Source organism: Lissotriton helveticus, chromosome 10 (genome assembly GCF_964261635.1).
Source record: "Lissotriton helveticus chromosome 10, aLisHel1.1, whole genome shotgun sequence".
NCBI lineage: Eukaryota > Metazoa > Chordata > Amphibia > Caudata > Salamandridae > Lissotriton > Lissotriton helveticus.
The window spans coordinates 1189709846-1189737367 of NC_136071.1; the positions used below are offsets into that span (position 1 = coordinate 1189709846).

The window sequence follows — 27522 nt, forward strand, 5'->3', positions numbered from 1 at the left end:
AAAAAGGAATGATTAATGGCTCAATTTTTCTCTGGAGCGCAACCAGAATCTGGAACTCTTTACCTCAGGGCTTACTCAGCAATGCCTCACTATCTTCAAATTCAAACTGAATTTGAAAATCATTCTATTCGAAAGACACTTGAGAGAGCACCTAGAAGATGCAACTGACAAATGATTGAGCTAGTCTCCATCCACCCGCTCAGGGTAAAAATAAGTGCACTGTAGTGCCTTAAAGCTCAGTAGGCTAAAGACGCTAAGTTGTTTCATATTGCTCTGATGCCCACTGCTGGACGTGAGACATGAATACTTGATGATGAATATAATTATTTTAAATTGAATGCTCCTTACTAAGTACATCAGACTCAAGCTCTGCACTTTAATTTCTGATTCACCGTGTATGTTTTTAACTGTATTTCTTGAGTTTTAATGATGTTTGCATAAAAGTTTGTTATAACTTGGACTAGAGTCCTATCTTATATTGTAAAGATGTGTATTAATCATACAATAAAGTCAGTATTCACTGAGTTAATCTTACTTCCAACCACACACTGATGGCCTTGATTTTCCACAGTCACCTGCAAGAGGTGTAACTCTCTCATACATGCCAACATTTTAGCACCAAAAATAAAACCATTTTTGGCTTAAAAAATCAGGAGTCTCCGACCCGAATCGGATTTGTTGCTATGCATTCTGTCTACCTTGATACTATAGAATACTTTCTTGAGTCTATTATTGGAAAACAAATCTGACATTCTATGAAGTAATCTTGTGCTCATGTACAGCGCTCTGATGCCTTTGGGCGGAGTTTGCTGTACATAAAACTGCAAATAAAAAAAGCTATAGTTCTTATCGAAAGCGCGCTGACATCTTAATATCCATGCCATATAAAATCACATCAATAAATAAACTCCAAGCCTTTACAAAGATGGCGCCGCATTTCCCATCAAAGAGCGGCGCGTCACTGACAGCGTCTCGTTTCTATGACAACTGACGCCTGGGCGTCAGACGTCCGGGCGTCAGGGAGATGACAGACAGACGTGAGAACGAGTTGGAGTTCAATGTTCGGTGACGGGCGGGCGTGTTCAGGTTCGGAATGTTACTCGCGCGCACACCTGCGTCGGTCTTTCGCATCTGATTGGTAATTTACCCCGTCACTCACGTTAGTCCTGGTTGTCTGATTGGGCTCTGTGGGGGACGTGGATCTTCTCTAAAGTTGGGCGAGTCCTGTGACGTGTTTAGTGAGGGTGCTGTCGGTAGCGCAGGTTTTGTGATGTGATTGGCTCTTGCTCGGTGTGGGCGTGGCTGGTCCTGCCACGTATCCATCAGCAGGGCATCGGTCCTCGGTCCTCTCCATGGCGTCCCCGCTGCCGCTGCTGCTGGCCGCGCTCCTGGGCGTCCTGTGCGGGGCGGCGCTGATCCCCGAGCCGGAGGTGACGGTGGAGGTGAAGCACCGGCCCTTCCTGTGCCAGAGGAAGAGCAAGAACGGAGACCTGCTGCTGGTGCACTACAGCGGGACCCTGGGGGGCAGCGGGGCGGCCTTCCACAGCACGTGAGCCGGGGGGAGCACCGGGGGATGAGTACTGGGAGGCTGGGGGTGCCAGGGCTTTATTTGAGCAGGTCCTGGCCGGTACTGAGCACATGCACAGTGATGCACTTCTGTAACTTGAGAGGAAGAGTACCTGCACTTCCCAGCTCAATCCATTCAATGGGGGAGTACCTGCACTTCCCAGCTCAATCCATTCAATGGGGGAGTACCTGCACTTCCCAGCTCAATCCATTCAATGGGGGAGTACCAGCACTTCTCAGCTCTGCTGCAATGCATTCAATGGGGGAGTACCAGCACTTCTCAGCTCTGCTGCAATGCATTCAATGGGGGAGTGCATGCACTTCACAGCTCTGCTGCAATGCATTCAATGGGGGAGTGCATGCACTTCACAGCTCTGCTGCAATGCATTCAGTGGGGGAGTACATTTCACTTCACATTCCTGTTGCAATACATTTAATGGGAGAGTATCTGCTCTTCTCAGCACTGCTGCAAAACATTTAATAGGAGAGTACCGGCACTTCTCAGCACTGCTGCATTACATTTAATAAGAGAGTGCATGCACTTCACATCCCTGCTGCAATACATTTAATGGGAGAGTATCTGCACTGCTGCAATACATTTAATGGGAGAGTACCGGCACTTCTCAGCACTGCTGCATTACATTTAATAAGAGAGTGCATGCACTTCACAGCCCTGCTGCAATACATTTAATAAGAGAGTTCATGCACTTCACAGCCCTGCTGCAATACGTTTAATGGGAGTACATTTCTCTTCACATCCCTCCTGCAATACATTAATGGGAGCGTGCATGCACTTCACATCCCTGCTGCAATACATTTAATGGGAGAGTATCTGCACTTCTCAGCACTGCTGCAGTACATTTAATGGGAGAGTGCATGCACTTCCCACCACTGCTGCAATACATTTAATGGGAGAGTGCATGCACTTCACAGCCCTGCTGCAATACATTTAAAGGGAGAGTACCGGCATTTCTGAGCACTGCTGCATTACATTTATTAAGAGAGTGCATGCACTTCACAGCCCTGCTGCAATACATTTAATAAGAGAGTTCATGCACTTCACAGCCCTGCTGCAATACGTTTAATGGGAGTACATTTCTCTTCACATCCCTCCTGCAATACATTAATGGGAGCGTGCATGCACTTCACATCCCTGCTGCAATACATTTAATGGGAGAGTATCTGCACTTCTCAGCACTGCTGCAGTACATTTAATGGGAGAGTGCATGCACTTCCCACCACTGCTGCAATACATTTAATGGGAGAGTGCATGCACTTCACAGCCCTGCTGCAATACATTTAAAGGGAGAGTACCGGCATTTCTGAGCACTGCTGCATTACATTTATTAAGAGAGTGCATGCACTTCACAGCCCTGCTGCAATACGTTTAATGGGAGAGTATATTTCACTTTACATCCCTGCTGCAATACATTAATGGGAGCGTGCATGCACTTCACATCCCTGCTGCAATACGTTTAATGGGAGAGTATATTTCACTTCACATCCCTGCTGCAATACATTTAATGGGAGAGTGTCTGCACTTCCCACCACTGCTGCAATACATTTAATGGGAGAGTACCGGCACTTCTCAGCTCTGCGGTAATACATTTAGTGGGGGAGAACTGGCACTTCTCAGCACTGCTGCAATATATTTAAAGAGGGAGGACCGGCACTTCTCAGGAGCACGCAGGTACTCTAGTTAGTGAGCACATGCACTTCTGTAATTCCCTTTAAAGCACTGCATAGCGTTGTGAGGCCATGCGAATGGAGCCGAGCGCTTTACAAATGTTGGGTTTTAATTAGGATTGCCACCAGCTACTTTCCACCAAGCAAGGCACCATGTGAATTATTGGAGTATTTCTTTTGCAATACAGTGTTATCTGAGGCGTAATCCAGTAGGTGAAAGAGAAGTAGCCCATGGCTACAACTCCCAAAGCGGAACGAAGCCCAGGACGGGACACGTGATGGCTGATGATTTTGCACAAGGTGGCAAGGGCGCTTTCATCCACTGTCTGACCAACCAGGGCCCTTGCTTACCCTTCAAACATTTGATTCTCTAAGAGGGGGAAAGGAGTGGTGTTTGCCTTGTGAGGTCATATACACTGATGGAGACTGAGCATTTTTTGGGAGGGTGAGGATGGGCTCTTCGAAGTGAGTAGGAGGCATTTCACTTGTGTTGAGGGTGAAGATGAGCCCAAAGAAGCTGATACTCACTCATTTCTGCGGTGTGCTTCGAGAGGCTTGCACCAAGCATGCTGGTACTTGCATTTTCTTTTTTGCATGTTTTGGCCCACAAGTCCCAACATGTTTGCATGTGTTGGCTGGAAAGTCCAGAATGGCGTTACGTCACTCCCACAAGATTAGCCAGTTGACAGACAGCTTTATTTCCTGAGTCCCAGGGTTAGGCTTCTGTTTCTAGCCACTGACCTACTCAGAATCGGTTGCAGTAAATACTTCTGTGTATTCTCCTTCCCTACAGTGTGCCTATAGGGATGAAAAGGAGACCAGGCCTCCTGCTCTGCATGGCCCTGGGGCTGTATTGTTTCCTATTTATAACCTTAGGTTCCCCCCGAGTCCCAGCCGTGGGGTGGTGCACCCCTGCATCTCTGTGATTGACAGGGGATGTGCCTGTAGTCTGGATAGGCTGAGCCTGGGATGGATGAGTGAGAGTTTGATAAGACGCATGCGTCAGTGCACTTTTGTGAGGGATGATTGTCAGAGTGTTCAGGGTAAAAGGAGTACACACCGAGCAGAGGTGTGTGATTACCTCCCACCCCATCAAAGCTTCCTTGCGGTTCCCAAACTTGGCATGTGGTTGCCTTCTAGGTCCACATCTTCCCTGGGAATTAAACAGTCACCCTATGTGTGTGTTAACTGTGTTCGCTCTAAGTGGCCAAGGGTGTGCCCAGACGTGGGTCCCATACAAACTGGGCCACTGGATTCAGGCTGGCCTGGCTGATGAGGGGTGGTGCCCCGAAACCGGTCCCAGGATGCTTGTTTCTGGTCCAGGGAGAACTCCGCTTGGCAGTTCGGGCTGGACTGTTCCCATGAGGGGCAGGGTCAAGACTGATTTGCATATGGCTGGGTCGAAACTGAAGTGGCAGAGTGGGCAAAAGAACCCAGATCTCTTGAATGGCTAAATAGTTTCAGCACTCCGTCATCTTGCTGTGTTGGCAGGTGGGCAATAGGCTTGCTTTGGGCCACCAAAATTGCTGCTATACACTCCAACATTGCTCAGGAGGAGAGAAGCTCTCTCACTAGGGTGTTTGATTCGTTTTTTTTAATTTGTGAAGCGAGCAAATGCCCGGTGATGTCTTGGCATGAGACTTCATTTGTGAGACCGCAGAGCAGACCAGGGCTACTGGACTCCCAATCGCACTTGTACAAACACTAATAAACCAATTCATTTCTAGAGGTATTTACAAAAAATAAAAGTTTCTTAACATGAAGGAGACATGATTGCATGGGAAAAGTGATACAAAACGTACAAACTCAGGTCTACATCTGTACCATGAGCTCTTAACACAATTTCCCAAAGCCATAATCATACAACCATAATACTTTATCCTGTACCCTTGAACCCTATACCCATAAATCCTATACCCCAAACCCTTAACCTCAATCCCTAATCCTGTACACATAATCCTTAATACTGTAACCTCTTAACACTTGTACCCATAACCATAAATCCTAATGCTGTACCCCAGACCTTTTTAAAACTATACCAAAATCATTAATCATGTAATTTTAATCCTATTACTCTTAACTGCATGCCCTTAACATAATACTCCAACCCCCAATCCTATACTCTTAACCATAAGCCTATAATTTTTAACCTCCTATAACCTTAACCATTTACCTTGAGCTCTTAACCTTTAACTCTTGGCCCCTAACTCCTGTGCAACAACCCCCTATTGGATTAGCCCATACTCCTAGCCCTACACCCTGAGCCTCGAACCCTTAAGTCCTTTCACACTGTCCTTACTTCAGCAGGGGAACAGATGCTTTGGGAAGTGTTCTATTTTCATTATTTTATTTAGGAGTGTTGCATTTGAAATGTTGTCAATATCTACCAATCTCTTGCATTTTCTTGTAGGTATAAAGACAACAATGGTCAGCCTGTCTGGTTCACGCTGGGCATAAAGGAGGTGATCCTTGGCTGGGATAAGGGCATGCAGGGGATGTGCATAGGAGAGAAGCGGGTACTGACTGTGCCTCCCAGCTTGGGGTACGGGAAAGAGGGCAAAGGTAAGGCTCTTCTCTGGAGCGGACGTTCTTTGAAATGCAAGTTTGGTCTTAAACTCTACCTAGTGGGAGTGCCCACCTTGTCGCCCACTATTCGACTGTGCGAGGGAGTTTGATGGCAGTTAATGGTACATGCAGAAGTCCCTTTAGTGTTGTTATTGACCTGACCTCTGTGTCTGAGGGGCTATTGCAGTGATGGAGTGTGGTTGTGAGATCTTACCTGCTTTGTGTTTCAATAGTTCATTACTGAATTTGAAGCTCTGCCCTTATGATGCTGCCCATGGGTAAACAGATAAATATATGAGGCGCTTGGGACAAGTTACGCAGTGTAACCAGGCAGAGTGGACTGAGATACAGGTGTTGCGATTCAGTATGATGGCTCTGTTAGTTGTGAGTATTCACTGGTGTCACCTGGAGGTCTCCGCTTTACACCTGAGAGTCGTCCTAGCTGCAAGTTTATCCAGGATTCTAACTGTCACTAGGAAAGGACATAAACGTGTGCTCCGATTCGGTTATACAGGCCTGCCTCCCATCCTGGGGTCATGGACTGTCTTTAGGTGAGGGTGGCATGAAGGATACTGTAGATGTGACCTGGTGAAAATTACTCTGGTTCAACTTTCATATCACCAGGTGATGGGAAGCAATGTATTGGAACCTCACTGTTGTGCAACTGTGCAGTATTGCATCATGAACTATTGAAGGTTAAGGTTTTTATAAAATCTGCTAATGTGTGAGACTTGCACAGTGAATCTACTTACCTTGTGATGACATGTGAGTGTTTACTTCGAGCACTTGGAGTACTGGACTCTGTACCAGAAATCTCTTTTAAAACCACTAACCCCCTATTCCTCCACTCCAAGAAAATGTCAGTTCATAACTGTAATCCCATGGCTCTTCTTTCTCTGTTTAACACTAGATCTGTAGTTGTCTAATCAAAGCCTTTGCATGACACGTTTCGGCCGCCGGCGACACTTCTGCAGGAGTTAGTGCATGATGTGTTCACATCCTTTTTCACCCTCCCTTCGTCACTGGTTGGCCTGGTAAGAGTTATTATCTACTAACAATTGTATTTTTGTGGTTCTACCAAACGAGCTAGCTACCTGTTGGTGTTTGAAAATTGCACTGCCTGTCCTGCTGTTTCCAAACTGCCTGGTTGAATGCATTGATTTAAAGCTTTGAAGAAAACACATTGTATCTAGCAGATTTTCCTTTTACTGTTGTGTGTACAGCAGTAGTTTTTTTTTTTTTTATTTAAAAACGAATTGCCTGAAAAGTCCTTGAATGATTACTTTCTGTGAGCTGGCGATTCTTCTGGTAATAGACGTATTGACTGAACACATCAAACCTTTCACCCTCCACAGACTCTTCTCCGGTAACCAGCAGTATTCAAGAATGAAGTGATGTAGTTACATAGTAGGCAGTACTTTAGAAACTAGGTTTTAAAGGGCTCTGATAATTATTTGTACAGTAAAACCTCAACCCTGTACCCAAGACTACATCATTATGGCCTACCAAAATGAGGAGTTACAGATAAAACATAATTTCATAAAGGCTGAGCTATGGAATAAAAGTGGGTCTTGCAGCGTGGCTTAAAACAGAGGTGTACCCAGTTTCACCTACGGTCTAGTGGGAGAGTCTTCTATTTATTATTTATTTTTGTGTTTTATAGAGCGCGAACTTGACCCATGAGGGTATCGGAACGCTTTACACGGTATACAGTGGTGAACAAACAAAAAAGTTTAAAGTGCAGAAGTATACAAAATCATCAAAAGGACGGCGAGGTGCTGGGGTGCTGAGAACATAGGGAAAAAGGGTATACAGGTGTATGGTTACAATCACCATTCGAGTCAGTAAAAACAAAGGTCCCACACATTCTTGTGGGGAGAATTGGTTATCTGGGGAAGAAGCGATAGTCTTAGATTCATCTGGCACAATGTGATGGTTGAGGGCAGGCCTTGGACGAGGAATTTACCCAAGAGGAAGATTTTGGCCTCCTTTTTGAAGCGTGCTAGAGAAGGGATTCTTCTGATGGCAGGTGGGAGAGAGTTCCTAATTCTTGGTGCTGCTCCGGTGAACGCCCTGTTGTAGGTTCTTTTTTCTGAAAGGAGGCAGGTTGGAGTAGGAGGTTTCTAGTGGACCGGGAGTTCCTGCTTCCTCCAGATATCACTAGTTTCTGTGCCACATAGGAAGGGGAGTTTATGTATAGAGCCTTGTGTGTAATGCATGCCAGTTTCAACTAGAGGGAGCCAGTTCAGCGCTTTCATGTGTGGGGAGTTGTGGTTGAATATATATCTCTGTATCTTCTATATCTCTGTCGCTGCACTATGGATCTGATGAACATCGACTGACGACCAACTAGCATCCCGTCTAGATATGCTTCTTCCATATACCCTGTAATCTTCGAAAAACTGTTGTAGGCAACTTAATGAGCAGATCATTAAACATTGCATCTGGTCAGGGAATAGAGGCAGAATCTTGGGGTTCTACCCCCGAATTAGGAGCCCCATCTAAACATCTGAGCAAACATGTTACGCAGTTGATGGAAATTGGAAATCCCTAATAAGTTGCATGCGTGAATTACTGGAAGCCGGTGTACACATCTGTTAATATCCATTAGTTGAAAGGAGTAGTGACGAAACCAAGCCCAGGCTCAATGTGATTAAATAATAATTATCACAAATTGGAGAAGATTCACTTCAGTGACTGTCTCTCCAAAGCCAGATTTGTTGAAAGAAGTAGAACTAATCTCCTCATGTCTGCACACCTGTTAAGCGAAGGCTAGAGCTTTAAACTTCTCACCCAGTTATGGGACAGACATCTGCAGCAGCCTTGTTCAGGATGGACGAGCCAGCACCTGCATCTGTCCAAGCCACAGGTTGTCCATTCAAAACCTGTGATGTTTTTGTTGAGCCCAACTGCGAGAGGCATCTAAACCAAGAGGTGCACATAGAGCAGTGTAATAAGAGCCAGATGGGAAACGCATGGACTACAAAAAGAGGCGGCTCAGGGGGTGACGGTGTATCCTTCTGGCAACTTGCCTCACTCCTGGTTTTAGGAGTCATTAAGTCAAGTGGGTGGAAGTGAATGTACTTCAAGCTATAAAACCCTTGTTCATTGTATCTATTTTTAGAGTGCAGTAGTGTCACAGAATAGAGCGCTGGGTAGTGGGGTAGAATCGAGTGGCGTAGAGTGCAGTGGGTTAGAGTAGATTGGCGTGGAGTGTCCTAGAAATGGAGTGTCGTAGCGTGGCGGTGTGTTGTAGAGAGAAGTGGGGTGAAGTGTCGTAGAACGCAGGTGCCTAGATTGACATAGAGAAGAGTGTTTTGGAGTAGATTATTACAGAGTGGAGTGGGGTAGAGTGTTGTGGATTGCAATAGAATGTTGTGTGGAGTAGATTTGAGTGTAGTACAGTGGAGTGGCGTTGAGTGTCATGGAGTGGGTAGTGTTGAGGGAATGTGAATGGTATAGAGTGGAGTCTTGTAGAGTAGCATAGAGTGGAGTGGCATGAGAGGAATGTCAAGCTATCCAGGCTTCAAGGTTCTCCTTGGAGGGTAAGATAGGTTAACTGAGCCTGTCGTTGTTGCTTTGGTACCTGCACGATACGTTCAATAGTGTGACAAAGGCGGAAGTATGGTTCCCAGAAGTAGAGGATTCCATTGAAACTGTGCTGACTACCCTCTAGTGTAAGGTAAGTGTCCTGAAGGTGAGGGCGAGGATATATCTGGAAGATACAATATCCGCATTGTGGGGGTCACAGAGGGGGTGGAATGGCCCGACCCAATTTGCTTCATAATTCATATCCAAATGGCTGCAATCAGGGCTCCAGATGGAGGAGCTGTCACCCTGTTTTTTGGTTGCGAGAGTGCATAGGTCCCTGGCGATGCACCTGCCCCTGGATGTTGGAGTTATTCACGTTGGCTTCTGTTACTAGTGTGACAGATGCTTCATGGGGAGAAGTGTAGGGAGGGATGGAAGTTTGCTGGCTACATGTTGTTGCCGATTTTTTTGCGTGTTCACTTTTTCATTTTAGTTTTGGTGCCAGAGCAATTCAAGTCCTCATTTGATGAACCTTTCATCCCTTCGACCCCCTAATGGCAAACTCTTTGAGTTCTGGTCTCCCTGTAGGCTGTAACCTACTGCCCTGGAACCTTAAGGGCCTCAATAATAAAATCAAAAGGTGGGCGGTCATGCAATATATCACTACATTTTCCTACGGCCCTGATATCCCAAGAGACACACTTACTGGGAACGAATTGTTCCTTCCTGGGGAGACACTGGTACCCCAGGGTAAATTATCTGAGGTAGACTAAGGTGTCTATGCTCTTAAAGAAAACATTCCCTCTGGTCTTCAACAAAGTGTCTCTGATCCCGCCGGTCCCTTCATACTGCTTTCTGAGCTCTTGGAGGGTCATGCCTGGTTCCTCCTTCGCATAGTATTGGATTCCACGTTAGAGGCAAACTCCTGGCCAATACATTCCCTGGCCTGACTATCATAGGCATTGGTTTTAACGCTGTGATGACAACCTAATGCAGTACAGACTCCAACGCGGTGGCCCTAGATACTAGGGCATGCCCATAAGGGCCAAAACCTTGAGACTCCATGTCTGGCAGTTACACCATGGTAGTGATAGGCAATACACCTGTTGCTGATGCCCGAATTGGAACGTCTTCCACCATTTACTACCTCTGAACCATCACAGATATTGATAATATCTCCTGCACAAGCATACCTCCTTGGGGACTTTACGACCTCTCCTCGGAGATGTTGACAATTGGCAGGAAGGCTGGTGGAGAGCGAGGTCCGTAGTGGTTCCAAGACAACTCTTTTGCTGAATTTCTCAATGATACTATTATAAATTATTTTGCCCGTAATGGTGGCACGGTTTCCTCCCCCGCCATGCTGTGGAAGGCTGTCAAGACTGCTACGGGGCACTGCTTTGTTCTTCCTCTGTGGTCAGATCCGAGCCCCCAAGATAGCTTGCACGGGTTGAATGCGTCATTGGTCACCTCAAGATCGCGTAGGCAACCCACTCCCCATTGAGGATGCTCAGCTGGAGCCCGACTCTGGACGTATTTTGTTTCGGTTAAGAATTCTCGACACGGACCACCTGAATTGGTTCCATGCCCACCTTTTTAATGGCTTTCTTCCGTAAAATGCTCTTCGGACCTCGATTCATCCTTTGGGTCGAACCCCTCTACGTTGACCTGCGGGCCCAAGTCTGCATCAATGGGAGATTGTTCACAACCTTCCTCCGTATAGAAAGGCATCCATTGGGGTTGCCTATTGTCCCCACTGCTCTTTGCCCTGGTAGTGGAGCATTTAGCTGAACTGATCCGCATAGTTGCCAGTGTACGTGGCTTTCGATGGAGGGTGGTCATGAGGACAGAATCGCCTTCTATGCAGATGTCTAGCCACCCCACACCACGAACCCTCGCCTCATGGAACTTCTCTGTATCCATGGAGACGCGGTGGGACTGGGTGACCTGGGGGAAATCTGCTCTGGTTCCCATCAGGGAAAGCGGGGAAACAGCGGCAGCAGAGCTGGGACTCCAGGTAGCAGGAGATGGCTTTGACTACTTGGGTATGGCAGGTGCTCTCTCCCAACAATCAGCAATCACTCGGGAGCTTGTAGAGCACGACTACTCGCCTGTAAGGGTCTCAAGGCACTGGTTGGGTGGGGGGGGGGGGGCACTGCTGGTCCGTCAAAGGTGCTGTGGTTCAGTTGAAGAGCCAGGTCTTGAGGTCCTTCCTGAATTGAGGCAGTGGCGGTGATTGCCTGAGGTGGAGAGGCAGGGTGTTTTCAGGTCTTTGCTGCGAGGTAGGAGAAGGATCCCGGCCGGGGTCTTGAGGATACTGGGGACAGTAGCCAGGGCCAGTTGGCCAGAGTGGAGTTCTCAGGTGGGTGCGTCGAATGCGAGGCGGTGGTTAAGGTACACAGGTCCTGTATCAGGTAGGGTTTGGTAGACGTGCGTGAGGAGTGATAATGATACTGGTAGCGCAATTTATTGTCCCTGTTGTCCGAAACTAAGACCTACGGTAAAGAAGCCTGTATTTAAAGTTTGGGCATCTTTACCGTTGTCTTGCCAGGCCGAAGGAGGGGGGGGCGGGAAGGGGGAGCATTATTCAAGGTTGTTACCCTCTCTCTTTTTTTGTATTTCGTGCAACACTACCCCTTCGCTCTGCTGCACACATTCTTTACGGGGCTATGGGCTCAAATCAGCACAGTCATTTGGGCAGGGAAAACATCCCGGTTCACCTTTTGGAAAATGCGGCATGAGGCAGGCCTGAGCTGGGCGGATGTCCAGCTATACTACTGGGCATCGAGTATGATATTTCAAAAGACGGAGGCGACAGAGTGCACACCTCTTGCTTCTTCATTATTTGCTCGTTGCTTTTACTTTTACTCAAATTTAGTTTTGCGTGCTGGTCCGGACCGTGTCCTGCCCTTTTGACACGTGTAAATACTACATTTCCAAACTGGGTTTCCATGTCGCCCCAGAACCGGACGCACAGCTAAGTTCCGTGCATTATTAAACAATGCCACAAATATGTTGCTTTTCTTCAATATTTTTATTTTCATCTTCATTTTTGCCACAGTTATCACTTTAACCAATGTTTTCCGTTGTCACATGAGGGACACTTATGTTTTACGCTATGTCCTTAATGCCACAAAAATGCCAATCCAGGCCTTATCTTGGAGCATGGAACGTACATAAGGATTCCTCCTCAGTTGATTCAAATAACCCAATGCATTTCGGGCCTTGCCTGGCCCTTCGTCAGGGGTGCTCTACAAATCAAAACATTAATATTAGACTCTGTGTTTCCACAATTTCAACATGTTCTTTATCACTTTACATATTACGAGTCCATGCCTAAGGTTCCAGCTCTCCCTTTTATTGACGTCCTCCCGCTAATGTGTAACTTCATCGTTACCGCTAGTTCAATGCCCTAACTCGCCCCTTCCCTTCTGATTCCAACAACCATAAATTCCCACTATCTCCTTTCTGATCTGAACGAAGCAGTATAAAACCCGCGTCTATTACATATCTCGCTGTCACCGCATCTCATAAACTAATGAGTACTCTCCTCTTACCTTCAACTAGTAATATGACCACCGTCCTTACGCCGTGTTCATAACAATCTGTGTCCTTCCCTCTCACCTCGCTCTATTTGTAGCACCTGTGATGTTGCCCCTCCCCTCCATCTGACCTATTACCATTTAACTCCTTCCTTCCCCTCTGCAAATGTGATTACGTTCTACCTATCCAGATTGTTCCTTTCTACTCTTACCATCGTTAACCCACACTCCACGTTACATTCCGCAATAGGTAATTCAACTTTCAAAAACCAGTACCCTTCCTATTCACCTACTGTCTGGCGCTCTCAACCCCTCATATACTACCTGTCCCATAAACCCCTGCGTATCCTTCCCATCGATTACAGCCTCTCAGATCTTTATGCGGCACACCTCGTTAACCGTTGTTGTATCAACCCGTGCATTAGTGTTTTTACAATCCTCGATATGAAACTGAAATTACCCCGCCCACCCTCAGATGTCACATTCTGACGTCAATTTGTCGAAATCCCTGCTCTAATATTTAACATAGACTGATAATACAAGTTCTATACACATTCATAAGTATTCATGCCAAATGGTATAAATGTCACATTGTAACTGCGCATGGTTAAACAACTTTGCCATCCAACTTGTGCTTTGAAAGGTAGTTCGTGAGTTTGTGCTCTGGAAGAGATGTTTCTTTCAATTGGTCCCCATGTGACGATCAAACGTTTTTTTTCCAAGTTTTTTATGGGTGCAACTCGTCTTGAGAGCAGTAAGTAATATATTTCAAAAGACGGAGGCGACATGATTGTATGATACCCATTAATGACTGGTTATATGCAGATGGATGACCCTGTTGTGAGGCTGGAGCTCGACCTCCTTCAACCCAACAGCATTTTCAGTTTGCTGTATCGCAAGAGTCTACCTCACTCGATACCCCCGGTCTCATGCCTCCCTATTCTCTGCTGGCAGGCCACGTCAAAGTACATTAAACGGCATACCAAAATCACAGCAGCAGCACCTCTGCTGCAGGGCACGTGGCTGTCTGAAACGGTGAAACTCCCTGGGTTTGCGCACTGGGGCTTAATAGGCCTCTTCACTCTAGGAGACCTCTGCACGAGCAGTCTCATTCAGCCCTTCCATGATCTAGCTGCAGAGTTCCAACTCCACTTTTCACAATTTAATTGCTACCTACAATTAAGACATGCCCTTAATTCATATAGAGACCTACCCACTGCGTGCGGGAGTATAGCTCCACTGAATGTATCCTAACGATGGACACACTGGGCAAAAGTGTAATCTCTCAGTTATATAGAACCATGGTGAACAGGGCAACTGTCCCCCTGGTGGCTCTCAAGATCAGTTGGGAGGTGGACCTGGGTGCCCTGGCGGACGATGATTGTGTTGAGGCAAAGATGGTGTCCTGGCTGTTGGCAATATTAATGTTGTTTTGTCCCATCCAGCTTAAAATCTTACTATTCACCATCCCAGCTGCGGTGAATGGAACACACCAGTAGTCCGGCTTGCCTCCGATGTGGGGCTTCACTGAGCACCTTATAGCACTTGCTCTGGCAATGCCCAATCATCAGTGCTTACTGGTTGGCCAATAGCAGAGCCCTAAGCAGAGTCATAGATGATAGACTTGTATTGAGCCCCAAAATCACTCTGCTGGGAGTCATGGCCATTGGGGGGGGAGGGGAGGGGGGGGGGGTCACAACTCTGGTCGATATGAGCTATTTAGTGGCGAAGAGATATCGCGTGATCCTGGTGAGACTCCTGTGCCCTTACACTGACTGAATGGGTCAACAGGGTGAGTCTGTGTGGCACAATGGTGTAACCGGTGTATAAAGCCCGAGCGACTTACAAGAAAAATTTAAATATCTGGGAACCTTGGATCCAGTTTGTAGTGTAGTTCCTATCTTCCCAATAGGCTCTGCGCATTGGAATAATACCTACAGCAGTAAAGGCCTAGGCCAGACGTTAACTAGGTCTACTACTGTCGATACTAGACTTAAGTTTTGGGTTTGCCAGCGTAGCTCAGAGTTCGCTAGAAACTTTCTCGAATGTTCAGGAAAGAATTAACTCCCCTGATTAGACAAGAAGGGATTTAGTTTCTGACAACCATAGAACATGACAACTTTGCTCTCCCCTAATCAAGAGTGTATCTCCAGAGTCGTGTGAGCACAAGGCAATTATTTTACTAAGTCAGTACGTGCATTCTTAGTCTCATCAGATTGTAGAGAAAAGGAAGAGACGGGCGTGTTCAATAAAAAGGTGTTATTTATTGATCAGTCTCTTTTCTCGTACAAGAGAAATGGATCGATATTATTGCAATACTTATAGTTAAGTAAAGTGCATACATTAAAAGCAATAGTATAAAATAATACTGTAAAAACATTGATATGGTTTCTGAGCCATATGATGTTTAAAATGATTAAAATATATTTATATACACATATACATTTGACTAAACATACTCAACTGGTGTTTCTAAATACGCCTACCCCGTGTACCTGACCTAAGTCTAATGCGTGGGCGGGAATAGAAAGTTACAGTTTAAGTTAAGTTTGTTTTTGCCAAGTGAATAACTAAAGAATTCTCTGTGAGGGGTTATTCAGTTCTGTACCTGGAAGTTAGGATGAATGAGGAATGGTATCTCTTTCTCTGGTCTCGATATTCCAGGCTGCCTGCGAGGGCTGCCCGAAAGCGCCGGTGCTGGGTCTCTCGGTAGGAGATAGCAGCGCGTCTCTCAGCGCGTCAGGAAGGCGGGGCTGCTGCCAGCGGGGTCTGCTCTGCTCTTGGCTTCGGCAAGTATGGCTGCTCCGTCTCGTCACCACGCGTGTGTTTGCATAGGGCAAGATCGGCAATATTTATACCTTAAAGGTGCCGGGATTGACGTAAGGATGGACATAGATACGTCAATAAAGATGTCATACGACTTGCTCGTTAGCACATTCTTTTACTGAAGTTCTCTGTGAAATCAAAACAATGGCCGCACGGATTTTCCAGGTTGTCATAGGTTTGATTTGTTATGAGAACGTCGTATGCCTTATCAGGGGCTGGAGGAATGTCGCTTGTCTAATTAGATCTCAAGCGTTATGACCTAATCAGATAACACGTTCCTGTGCCGTAGTGTTACTGCGTCAGATAACGGTATCTGCATCATGGGGGCTTTTCTTGCCTCATGGGCTGACTGTTAGTTAACTTGATAGTTAGTTTAACCAGAATAGGGTCAGGAATAGGGGGATCGATTCAGAACCTATAGGAATACATGACAAGTTGACCGGTACACTTAGGCGAGCCAAAATAATAATGCGACTTGATGCCGGCGGGGGTAGTGTTATTGTATCGGCATGTATAAAAGTATTGATTATGTTGTTGCTCCAGGACGAAATTTCCTCATTTATGGCACATGTTGGTGTTTTGTTACACTGTCTTATTTCTTTGGAAAAACAACAATAAACGGTGTTGTGTGTGCGTGTATGTATGTGCATGTGTTTGTTATTGACCTCACCTGAATAGGCTCCCCTTCAATGTTCTTCCATTGACCAGCAGTTGGTCCAGTCTTCACATGGCTGTTTCTCATTTTAGTGCTCACTTTGGATATTACATTTTGTTGAATCGGGGTTCTGTTTTTAAAACCCTGCCCATTGCTAAGGATGTCTCTAAAACCTGTATCTTTGCTGAGAGAAATGGGTCTCTTGATTATTCATTGCATCCTTTAAAAGACTGTCCTACCTTTCTGAAATGCAAACTTCCATTCTGGGAAGTCTGTGGGACTTTTGAGCTGTGGGAGCCAAGACAAAGGCGGAGTTCTTATCATCTGCTCTTCGCATTTATAGGGGTTCATTCATATTAATATACCGCAGAAGCTAGGTAACTAACATGTGAATTTATGTTCCAGGCAAAATCCCCCCTGACAGCACGCTGATCTTCGATGTCGAAATCATGGATATTAGAAATGGCCCAAGATCACACGAATCCTTCCAGGAGATGGACCTCAACGATGACTGGAAGCTGTCCAAGGAGGAGGTGGGTGTTCTTCCAAAGCAGCCCCATAGCTTCACGCGGCGGCTAATCTGACTTCCATCCTCCTCCCCTCCTGCAGAATGTTCATGTGAAAAATGTTGGCGGTTTCTGGTTTGTTTTTCTTCTCTTTTAGTAGAGCTGCCTTTGTATATGCACAATGGGGAGCAGAACCCTCCTGTCCACTGGTCTGTGTCCACCATCATGGGCTCTTAACCTCAAGGGCCATTGCTTGGACATTGTGTGCTGGGATCTTGCTGGTTGCCATGTCTTGTACCAAAAAAGGAGCTTCTAGCCCAGGCTGAAGCCTTACTTGGACAGCCAAGCGTAGGTTGTCGCTTCTGCTAAGACCTTGGCATCCCTGGCTAAGCCTTGTGTGGTAAAGTGAGGGCCGCCTCCCACATGTCGTGCAAAAGGGGGTGGTGATGGACGGAGCATCTGAACCAATCAAACATTCACCCCCAGTCAACAGATCTGGGTTTAATCCATCACCGTTCTTTAGCCCACTCTGCCACCCCAGTTCAGACCCTGTGCCTCATGGGAACAGTCCAGCCCGAACTGCCAAGCCATGCCTTCCCTGGACCGGAAACAAGCTTCCGAGGACCGGTTTCTGGCATTTCAGCCGTCTTCAGCCCGGCTTGCTTGAATCCAGTGGCAAAGTGAGCAAGGGACTCTCGTCTGAGCATACCCTGCCACACTTATGGCGGCCAAAAGCGGTACAAAAGGGGGTGGTGTCAGCAGTGCAGAGCATGTGTTTCATCCTTGACCTGTGCAGGCCACCAGCTGTAGCTCATTGTCTCACATGGGCATAGCTGCAGCGAGACATGTGCCCTGGCAAACTGCTGCTCTCCCCAAAGCTGCTGCTTTGCTTTCCTGCTTACACGAATACCTCCTTTCTTGCAACATCCTTCCCTCCTCTTTCCTTTTCTTTTGAGTTCTCCTTGTCCTTTGTCCCTGGACCCCCCCTTTCTCCCTTTCACCTGCCTGTTTTTGTCTGTCTTTTTGTTCCTCTTTTGTTTTCTTCTTTCTTCTCACTTTTCCCACCTCACTTTGCTCTCACACTATACTTTCTTCCTCCTCTGTCATAGACTTCTTTCTTGGTTTCCACACACCTCGCTCTCGCTCTCTCTCTCTCTCTCTCCTTTTCTTTCTCTCTCTCATATGCTCTCTGTCTCTCACCTGTCTCATCTTTTCTCTGTTTCTCTCTCTCTCTCTCCCTCTCATACAAGTGAGGAACATATATTGTCATTGAGTCTGGGGTGAATTTTGATATTATCCATGCATTTTCATACAAGGGCAGCAGCATTGATCCGCCGCAAGTATTAATTATTTTTATAATATTTTCTTAACTAAAGCGTGGAACGTGCATAGCAGTGTTCAAATCATTTTTCTTTTTAATTTCATTTCTTTGTTCAAGTGAATTCAGAGTTTAGTGCTTCAGGGAATGCGAGCTGGTCTGAGACCTCTGTAGGGCACTGCCTTGTCACTTGGGAAGAGGTGTGGCGCCGCGGCCAGGGCGACTGACGCTGGAATCTGGGGACCACGGTTCGATCCCCGGCTCTGGCGGCAGATTAGCCCAGCACCATGTGACTCTGGGCAATAGCTCGCTTAATCTTCCAGACGGCCCCCAGCGCCTAGAGACCCTTACGGGTGATTGTGCGCTTTACAAATGTGGACTTTACTTTACTTTTACTTGTGTGTCTCTATGTAGATATACATTTGTCGAGGTTGTTCACCAATGTGTCTTTATTATCACAACACTGGTGCAACTTGTGCTTTGCGGTGGCAGGGTCTTTTACCAACTTCGTGACTGATTTGCAACTTTTGGTTGAATCTCCAGTTATTGTATTTGTAATCGAGTGAGCGTCACAGGTCAAAGGCGCTTCAGACTCTCTCCATCTGTTAGTTCTCAAGAGATTTTATCAGGTGTGGGAATGCTCCTGCTTGTGCTAACCACTCGGAGCAGAGAGTTATGCCAGTTGGATAATTAAATTAGCATTATGAGTTACAAAGTCTTACAATAATGTCTTTGAGGCTTTGCTACAGAAGGGTTGTTATCCATTATACATAATGCACGGCAGGATAAGTTTTATGCATATTTGGCCATTGGAGGAATACTTCTATTCCTTTTAATGTGTTTTATCTCTGTTGTAATAATAGCATGAATTAAAAAAAGAAAACAGCTTGTCTTGTTATCCACCTTACGTCAACACTCGCCAACAGGGAGGATTCCAGAGTGGCCCTGTGGGTAATGATTGTAAAATCTGGTGTGATGTCATTCACTCGATGAACCCCACAAGGCCAAAGGACCCTATTACTTATAGCTGTTGCACCCACGTAGACCTGGCAACTGGCTCTAAAGCAGAGCTCGCGTATGACAAAGCCTGAGGGTTGTGCTGGTTTGAAACCTACTCACGAATGGCCAAATTAGGATTACGGTTCTCTTTCTCCAGTTATTTTTAAACCTACATTGTGACTTCTTTTCAGTGCTTAGAAAAGTTTAGTATGGTGTCTATTATAAGGGCTTGTAACTGACCGTGTGGCTGCCCCAGCAGTGTTTACTCGGGTGCAAAGCTGTCATTCTGCAAGAAGAATGCCCACACTAGGGGCGCTGTATGTGAAAGTAAGAGATGGAGTGTCTGGAGTATGGCTCCCTTACACCAGAAATGAATATAGGGAGCGCAGAATCCACGCTCCACTCCCAGCTGCACTGCGTAATAGGATATTAAATCCAACCAACTTATCATTGTTTCACATTATTCAAAGTTCGTCCTTTTATCCGCGTTTTATCAAAAATTGTCTGCATTTTCAAATCCACATACGTGACAAGAATGTACTTTGGGAACTTCTCGTATTTTAGCGTGCCCATCCAGGCCTCTTCCAAAATAAGATCCAAGTACAACAGATAGTTCGTAGCAGCATTCCTTTTATTATAAACCCAATGCATTTCGGGCTGTAGCGTCAGCCCTTCGTCGGGTCACTGCAAATTAATAAATTTAGAACAAACCATCAGAACCTGACAACAGCATTATTAACAATATTCTTTTTCATCTATGCTTAGTGTTCATAATATTCACTCTTGTACTAAAAGCAACATTTAAAATCCATTACGAAACTTTACACCACATAATTATCACCCCAGTGAACAACTACGCTCCTTTGGTTTTAGTGTTATTACCCTCCTTGCACATAGTACGCTTTATTGAACTCCTCTTTTGCCGTTCTTTTGGATGTCTATTTAAACCCGTCATCTGCTAAACAAACTTAGTACAAACATTAAACTTCTGAGAGAACCAGCCTTCGTTATGTTAACCCTTCTCCTATGTTCACACCTCCCTTCCAATCTAGACTGGGACACCCCTATTCTTAAACATGCAACATGAAATTCATCACTGTTTGAACCCGCGCTCTTCCATTCATAATAATTGCACTTTCACGCGTACCTGCTCATTTCATTTTCTTCAAGCCGCTCGGCATACGCCATAGCAGCCATAGAGTTTCAGCTTGTCGGGCCCTGCATTTCCAACCATTTATAAAACGTATCTATACTGCCCCCTTGTGTGCATTAAAATAAACACCTGAATCTTTCAATCCTTAGGTGAAAACTACAAATCCCAACGTGCATTAGTACATACAATGAACCGCTGTCAATCAATAAGTCTTAACTCGAATGTCCTAAATTTCCATCATATTGTTCTATGCATTTCCTCTCCCATCGTATACTCAATTGCTGCCCAGAACTTGCCGAATGTAGAAAATTTTCATCTGCAATCATCTTCGTGCCGAAATGCCTTTCTTCCTCTTTTTGTCTTACGGGTGCATGAACCAACAGAGGGCAAAATTATTTAAACATGAATGAGGTGGTTCTGCACACCTTATTTCTCTAAAGTTAATCCAATCAATTATTACCAGTCTTGAACTTGCGTGCAAAACTGGGTAGTGCTATACCCTCAACGCACTTAACGTAATAAATGAATATAGGGAGCGCAGAATCCACGCTCCACTCCCAGCTGCACTGCGTAATAGGATATTAAATCCAACCAACTTATCATTGTTTCACATTATTCAAAGTTCGTCCTTTTATCCGCGTTTTATCAAAAATTGTCTGCATTTTCAAATCCACATACGTGACAAGAATGTACTTTGGGAACTTCTCGTATTTTAGCGTGCCCATCCAGGCCTCTTCCAAAATAAGATCCAAGTACAACAGATAGTTCGTAGCAGCATTCAAAGAGGAAGAAAGGCATTTCGGCACGAAGATGATTGCAGATGAAAATTTTCTACATTCGGCAAGTTCTGGGCAGTAATTGAGTATACGATGGGAGAGGAAATGCATAGAACAATATGATGGAAATTTAGGACATTCGAGTTAAGACTTATTGATTGACAGCGGTTCATTGTATGTACTAATGCACGTTGGGATTTGTAGTTTTCACCTAAGGATTGAAAGATTCAGGTGTTTATTTTAATGCACACAAGGGGGCAGTATAGATACGTTTTATAAATGGTTGGAAATGCAGGGCCCGACAAGCTGAAACTCTATGGCTGCTATGGCGTATGCCGAGCGGCTTGAAGAAAATGAAATGAGCAGGTACGCGTGAAAGTGCAATTATTATGAATGGAAGAGCGCGGGTTCAAACAGTGATGAATTTCATGTTGCATGTTTAAGAATAGGGGTGTCCCAGTCTAGATTGGAAGGGAGGTGTGAACATAGGAGAAGGGTTAACATAACGAAGGCTGGTTCTCTCAGAAGTTTAATGTTTGTACTAAGTTTGTTTAGCAGATGACGGGTTTAAATAGACATCCAAAAGAACGGCAAAAGAGGAGTTCAATAAAGCGTACTATGTGCAAGGAGGGTAATAACACTAAAACCAAAGGAGCGTAGTTGTTCACTGGGGTGATAATTATGTGGTGTAAAGTTTCGTAATGGATTTTAAATGTTGCTTTTAGTACAAGAGTGAATATTATGAACACTAAGCATAGATGAAAAAGAATATTGTTAATAATGCTGTTGTCAGGTTCTGATGGTTTGTTCTAAATTTATTAATTTGCAGTGACCCGACGAAGGGCTGACGCTACAGCCCGAAATGCATTGGGTTTATAATAAAAGGAATGCTGCTACGAACTATCTGTTGTACTTGGATCTTATTTTGGAAGAGGCCTGGATGGGCACGCTAAAATACGAGAAGTTCCCAAAGTACATTCTTGTCACGTATGTGGATTTGAAAATGCAGACAATTTTTGATAAAACGCGGATAAAAGGACGAACTTTGAATAATGTGAAACAATGATAAGTTGGTTGGATTTAATATCCTATTACGCAGTGCAGCTGGGAGTGGAGCGTGGATTCTGCGCTCCCTATATTCATTTATTACGTTAAGTGCGTTGAGGGTATAGCACTACCCAGTTTTGCACGCAAGTTCAAGACTGGTAATAATTCATTGGATTAACTTTAGAGAAATAAGGTGTGCAGAACCACCTCATTCATGTTCCCTTACACCAGAGGCATCTCTCCTTGTACCCCATTCCAGATTGGTGCAGTAAATACTCCCACCCACAGCTGCTGCTTAGTTCTGAAGCAGGTAGGTAGTGCCATGTTTGCCATTGGGTTCTGGTGCAGATAGAGTTCAGGAATTACACTGGTTTACTTCATAGGGTAGATTTTTGTGCGTGCGTCCTCCTAGTGAAGCTCTCCGGGCGCAGAATACAAGAGGGAATTATTTCTCTCCTGTCTTTGTCCACTTGCAGCTTTTTTATGAAATCCCCACCTCCCCCCACTCCTTTTGTCTGAACATGTTCTTTTCACCCAATATCTTACTTCCAAATAATCTTGCAGGACTATCCCTTCCTGGGGGTCCTCTCACTGAAGAACTGGCAGTCGCAGTCCTTCGATGTGGGCAGCGATGCCAATGATATGAGGAATATTCAGCCATATCTGGCAATGTAGGATTTCTTCCTGTAAAGTCCTTGTCAATAGTCCTATTTCCAAATGTCACAGAGAAAAGCAAGTTACACTTATCTCTAAAAGCTGCAAAATGAACCAAGAGGTATCTTTAGTTTTTTGACGTAACATTAATGTTTATTCCTTCCGCGAAAAAATGTTTCTTTGCACATCTGGTTGAGCAGCATCGGTTGGTTTGGGCTCCATGAAGTTGGTGTCATTCCTCTTGTTACGGTTAAAAAAAAAACACGCATTCAGTTTTAAACTATATAATAAGTGAACGCATTTTAAGAAAGGGACGTATGCCTTTTCAGCTTCATAAATACAATTACAATAATGTTGTTCCGTGAACCTGCGGTGCATGTTTACAAGGTATTTCCCTGGCCACCATATGTGTTCTGCAGAGGCCAGTCTTTTAACCAGGGGGTTTCCAACCTTTTCTGTAACAAGAGGTACTTCTGAACAGTGAAAACCGTAATTAGCAACTCGCGCAATATTACGCGACACCCCTCGCCCACCTTCACTGACTTTAAACCTTATGTCCATGGAGCCCGATACTATGGTTTGAACAAAATATTGTGACTAGTGGTACTACGTTAGGACTGCCATGTGCGTCAGTGAGAGCGGGATCTTTTGGGATGTCTGAACGTGTGTGTGTGAATGAATGGAATATGTGTGTATTGGTGACAGGGAGCCTGTGTTGTATGTACTTGTGGCTCAGGACATACCTTTCGTTATACGTGGCACTGTTACGTGTACTTGGGAACAAAAGGGGTTAGGTCCTTTATGTGGTGAGGGCTAGACCTAATAACAATAGTAAACAACACAAAATGCCCAAACCACAGTGATTCAATACAATTTTTTGATATAGGGTAAGAAACACTTTATTGTTGCTTCCCTGGACACCATTATTTTGTGTCAATCATTTTATGTTTTTCTATAAATTGAAAAAATTGCTGACAGAAAAAAAGACATTGATTGCAAATGTTTACAAATATTTACAAGACTAAACGAATTTTAGCAAACATTAAAGGCTATTTACACATTTAGAAAACATTAGAACACACATTAGAAAATATTCTCACATCAGACATTATTGAAAAAATAATTCAAACATTTCAATTACAAACAACAAAAAGCTTACAAACACTGAATGAGAGAAACTGGGGGTTGGGAAGATAAATGATTAAATGTCTTATATAATTTCTAACGCTGGACCAGCCGGTCCTAGCTTTAGTACAACAGTGATACTTTGTATCTCCCAACCAATACTCCAGGTGAAAAACGTACCCGTCATCTTTACAGAAGACGCTGAATATAAAAAAGGTTTTAGCTACATTAATACCAAATGCAGCCGGGACCTTATGGTCCATACCATTGAAACGGCACAACGTTTATGCGACAAGGAAGCACAGGAAATAGAGGAATTGACCAAGTCCATTGAGACCAGCCTGGTGGTCACCGATGCAAAGTCCCTTGTGGACAAAATAGATAAAGATATTCAAATCTTTAAGGACAATACTATAACAGATAAAAACAACAGATACGAGCGCGACGTCAGGGCGTTTAAAATAGAACAAGTTTATCCATTCCTACTCGAAGACTACTATTCACAATCAGATTCGCGTCAGGCCTTATCAACATACCAGGGCAGATCCAGAAACCGATTTAGTACTTTCTCAAGCACATCGTCCTCAGATTCATCGGGGTCCAACAACAGCAACCAAAAGAAGGGAGTGTCTTTTTTATACAAAGGCAAACAAACAAAACCCAGGTACAAGGTACCATGGGAAATGCGAACCCGGAGCAGCAATTACAAGTCATAGGTAACTCCTCGACTGTAGTTAATTTGTCATCTAGAGTTTTGTCTACAGAGGAGGAAACAGTACTCAATCTTGGTTTAAAATTCGTACCTAGTACGAACACCGATTTCACTAAATTGAAAATGGAAGCAATAGAATTTTGCCGTAAAATCAGATTGAAGGCGGTTTTCGCCAATGCTCCATTAACTTCTAGTGTAGAAACAACTGGTTTGAGGAACAAATCTACTTTTGTTCCTTATACTAATATCCCAAAACAGGTTCAAGCTTTCGAACATACATTACTGTCTTCCATCACCAAGATGGAGAAAGCCAAGATCTTTACCAAACAAAATATGAGTAAAAAACAGAGAGACATAATAGGTTCGCTCAAAAATGACCCTTCCATAGTTATTAAACCGGCGGACAAGGGCGGGGCGATAGTCATCTGGCCCCGCCCGATGTACCTGTCAGAGGGTGGCAAGCAGGTCAACAACACCATCTGGTATCGCGCACTAACAGAGGACCCTACAAAGGACATTCAGGGACAAATTTCGAGAGTCTTGGACTCCGGCAAAGAAAGTGGTTTCCTGGGTAATAAAGAGTATGATTACCTCTAATGTGTGTTCTAATGTTTTCTAAATGTGTAAATAGCCTTTAATGTTTGCTAAAATTCGTTTAGTCTTGTAAATATTTGTAAACATTTGCAATCAATGTCTTTTTTTCTGTCAGCAATTTTTTCAAATTATAGAAAAACATAAAATGATTGACACAAAATAATGGTGTCCAGGGAAGCAACAATAAAGTGTTTCTTACCCTATATCAAAAAAATGTATTGAATTACTGTGGTTTGGGCATTTTGTGTTGTTTACTACTGTTACATGTTCAGCACAAACATACAACCATTTTGTTTTTAAACGGGAGAAATGTTTAGTGCAGAAAAATGTTCTGCAAAAATGTTTGTAATTGGGAACATTTTTCTAGATTTAAAATTTTTTAAAAAAATTAAAAAATAACCATATTTTTCAGTTCTAAATATGGGAGCGTGTCTACCAGCCACCGAGAGCAATTTACCTACTGTGTGTACATGTGACACTTTGAAATGGGAGAAAATTCAAATGAAGAGTTAACTTTATTTGTATGCATTACATGAAACTTTTTATTTGAGTTTTCTCCCATGTCTTTACAAACTGCAGACATTTTACTCCGAGTGGCTTGTAGACATGATGCTATATTTAGAACAGGAAAATACAGTTATTTAAATGTGAGGAATTTAAAGTCAAGAAATATGCTTCAAAAGCATTAGGATTTCTTTGGCTTAATTTAAGTAGAGAAAAACATTAAAACTTGATGTTTCATAGAAACATTTTTCATCGCTTTAAATTTCTCCCATTTAAAAGAAAATGGTGACTATTTTTTTCAGTTATATGTATGATACTATGCCTACCAGCCACTGGAAGCAAGGTGCCTGCTGTTTGTACATGCCAAACTTTGAAAAGGGAGGACATTTGAATCATTAAGTTAACTCCATTTTAATTTCCTCTCAATTAAAAGCATTCTGGAACACCATTTTGTTCTCAATTTCCAATATTGAGTTGAGAACGATTTTTATTTAAGAGGTAAATACCTCAATGCTTCAGCTCTGAACCTCTGTGACCCGCATGGGTCATAAATCTGAGCGGAGCACTGCTCATTATCAGGCTCTATCGGCAGCCTGATAATAGTGCAAAATAAGCACAGCCTGTCCTGAACTTTAAAAGGAAAACGCAACACTTATTTATTGCAGTTCTTAGTTAAAAATGAAGTCAAAAGCTGGGAGCTACTCTGAATGTTTCTGCGAGCTACTGGTAGCTCGCCATTGACTAGTTGGAGACACCTGCTTTTGGCAGTCTAACATAGACTCTTGTGTGGGCATAGACTGTTGTTGGTACAGGCTTCTCGTTTGTGAATGGAATAAGCTAAGTTCTCTCAGGAGGACTGCGGACCACAGTTAACTATGGTAGCTTCTCAAAACTGGTTGTTTACCTTGAAGTCTGGTTCTGAGGTAGGAAATGTTGGACTTTCAGCACCAGGACGCCTTTTAGGCATTCATGCACTTTAGAAATTATTTTGATTTAATTTTTACATGTGCAGTAAAAGGTTAGGTGTCTGGGTGAGGATGCTTGGTTACTATAGGGTTGATATATATAGTATCACATACATATTGCCACAAAAAGTCTTAACTATTTCCCCCTCTCTTGTAAAACCCTCCAGGTGAAGGTGTACTTGAAGAAGGAGTTTGAAAGGCACGGCACCGAAGTCAACGACACCCACCACGATGTGTTGGTGGAGGACATCTTTGATAAGGAAGACGAGGACAGCGATGGGTTTATTTCTGCCAGAGAATTCACCTACCAACACGACGAGCTCTGAATCCACATGCCCTGGGCCTTGGTTTAACTCTCTGGTCCACGCCTCCAGCTCCTGGATCTCAAAGAACAAGCCTCATCTGGAGCAGATGTTTACATACAGAACTGGGATGGGGAAACCTGCCATCCCTTCAGTGCCTTACGAACGGATGAGCTCTTGCTGTTCAGGAACCGGCTCCCCAAATATCTGTGAAAAGCTGCTCTGAGACTGGGTGCCCAGAGCAAGAAGCGAGAACATTGCGCCCCGCGATCTCTCCCAGTGAAAAGATGTCTACTTCAGTAATTTATGCAGAATGACTTCTAAAAAGTTTACTTGCAATATAATAATGTCTTTTTTTTACTGATCAATACACTGTTTCATTCCAACATTGTTCTCTTTGTTTTTATTAATAGTTGAAAGGTAGCTTACCTTTTTTAATCTGGTAAGATCTGATGCAGTTTTTAATATTGTATTGTCCCCCTTGATATCACAGAAA

General features: G+C 44.3%; 1 protein-coding gene across 1 annotated transcript; it reads left to right on the forward strand.

Annotated features, from left to right (window-relative positions):
• The first annotated feature begins 1265 nt into the window (after nt 1–1265).
• FKBP14 (FKBP prolyl isomerase 14) lies at nt 1266–27412 on the forward strand. The gene is made up of 4 exons (XM_078664038.1): nt 1266–1549; nt 5663–5814; nt 16777–16904; nt 26892–27412. Exons 1-4 carry the CDS (start codon nt 1353–1355, stop codon nt 27048–27050), a joined length of 636 nt encoding a protein of 211 aa, XP_078520164.1. The 5' UTR covers nt 1266–1352; the 3' UTR covers nt 27051–27412.
• Nucleotides 27413–27522: the final 110 nt, after the last annotated feature.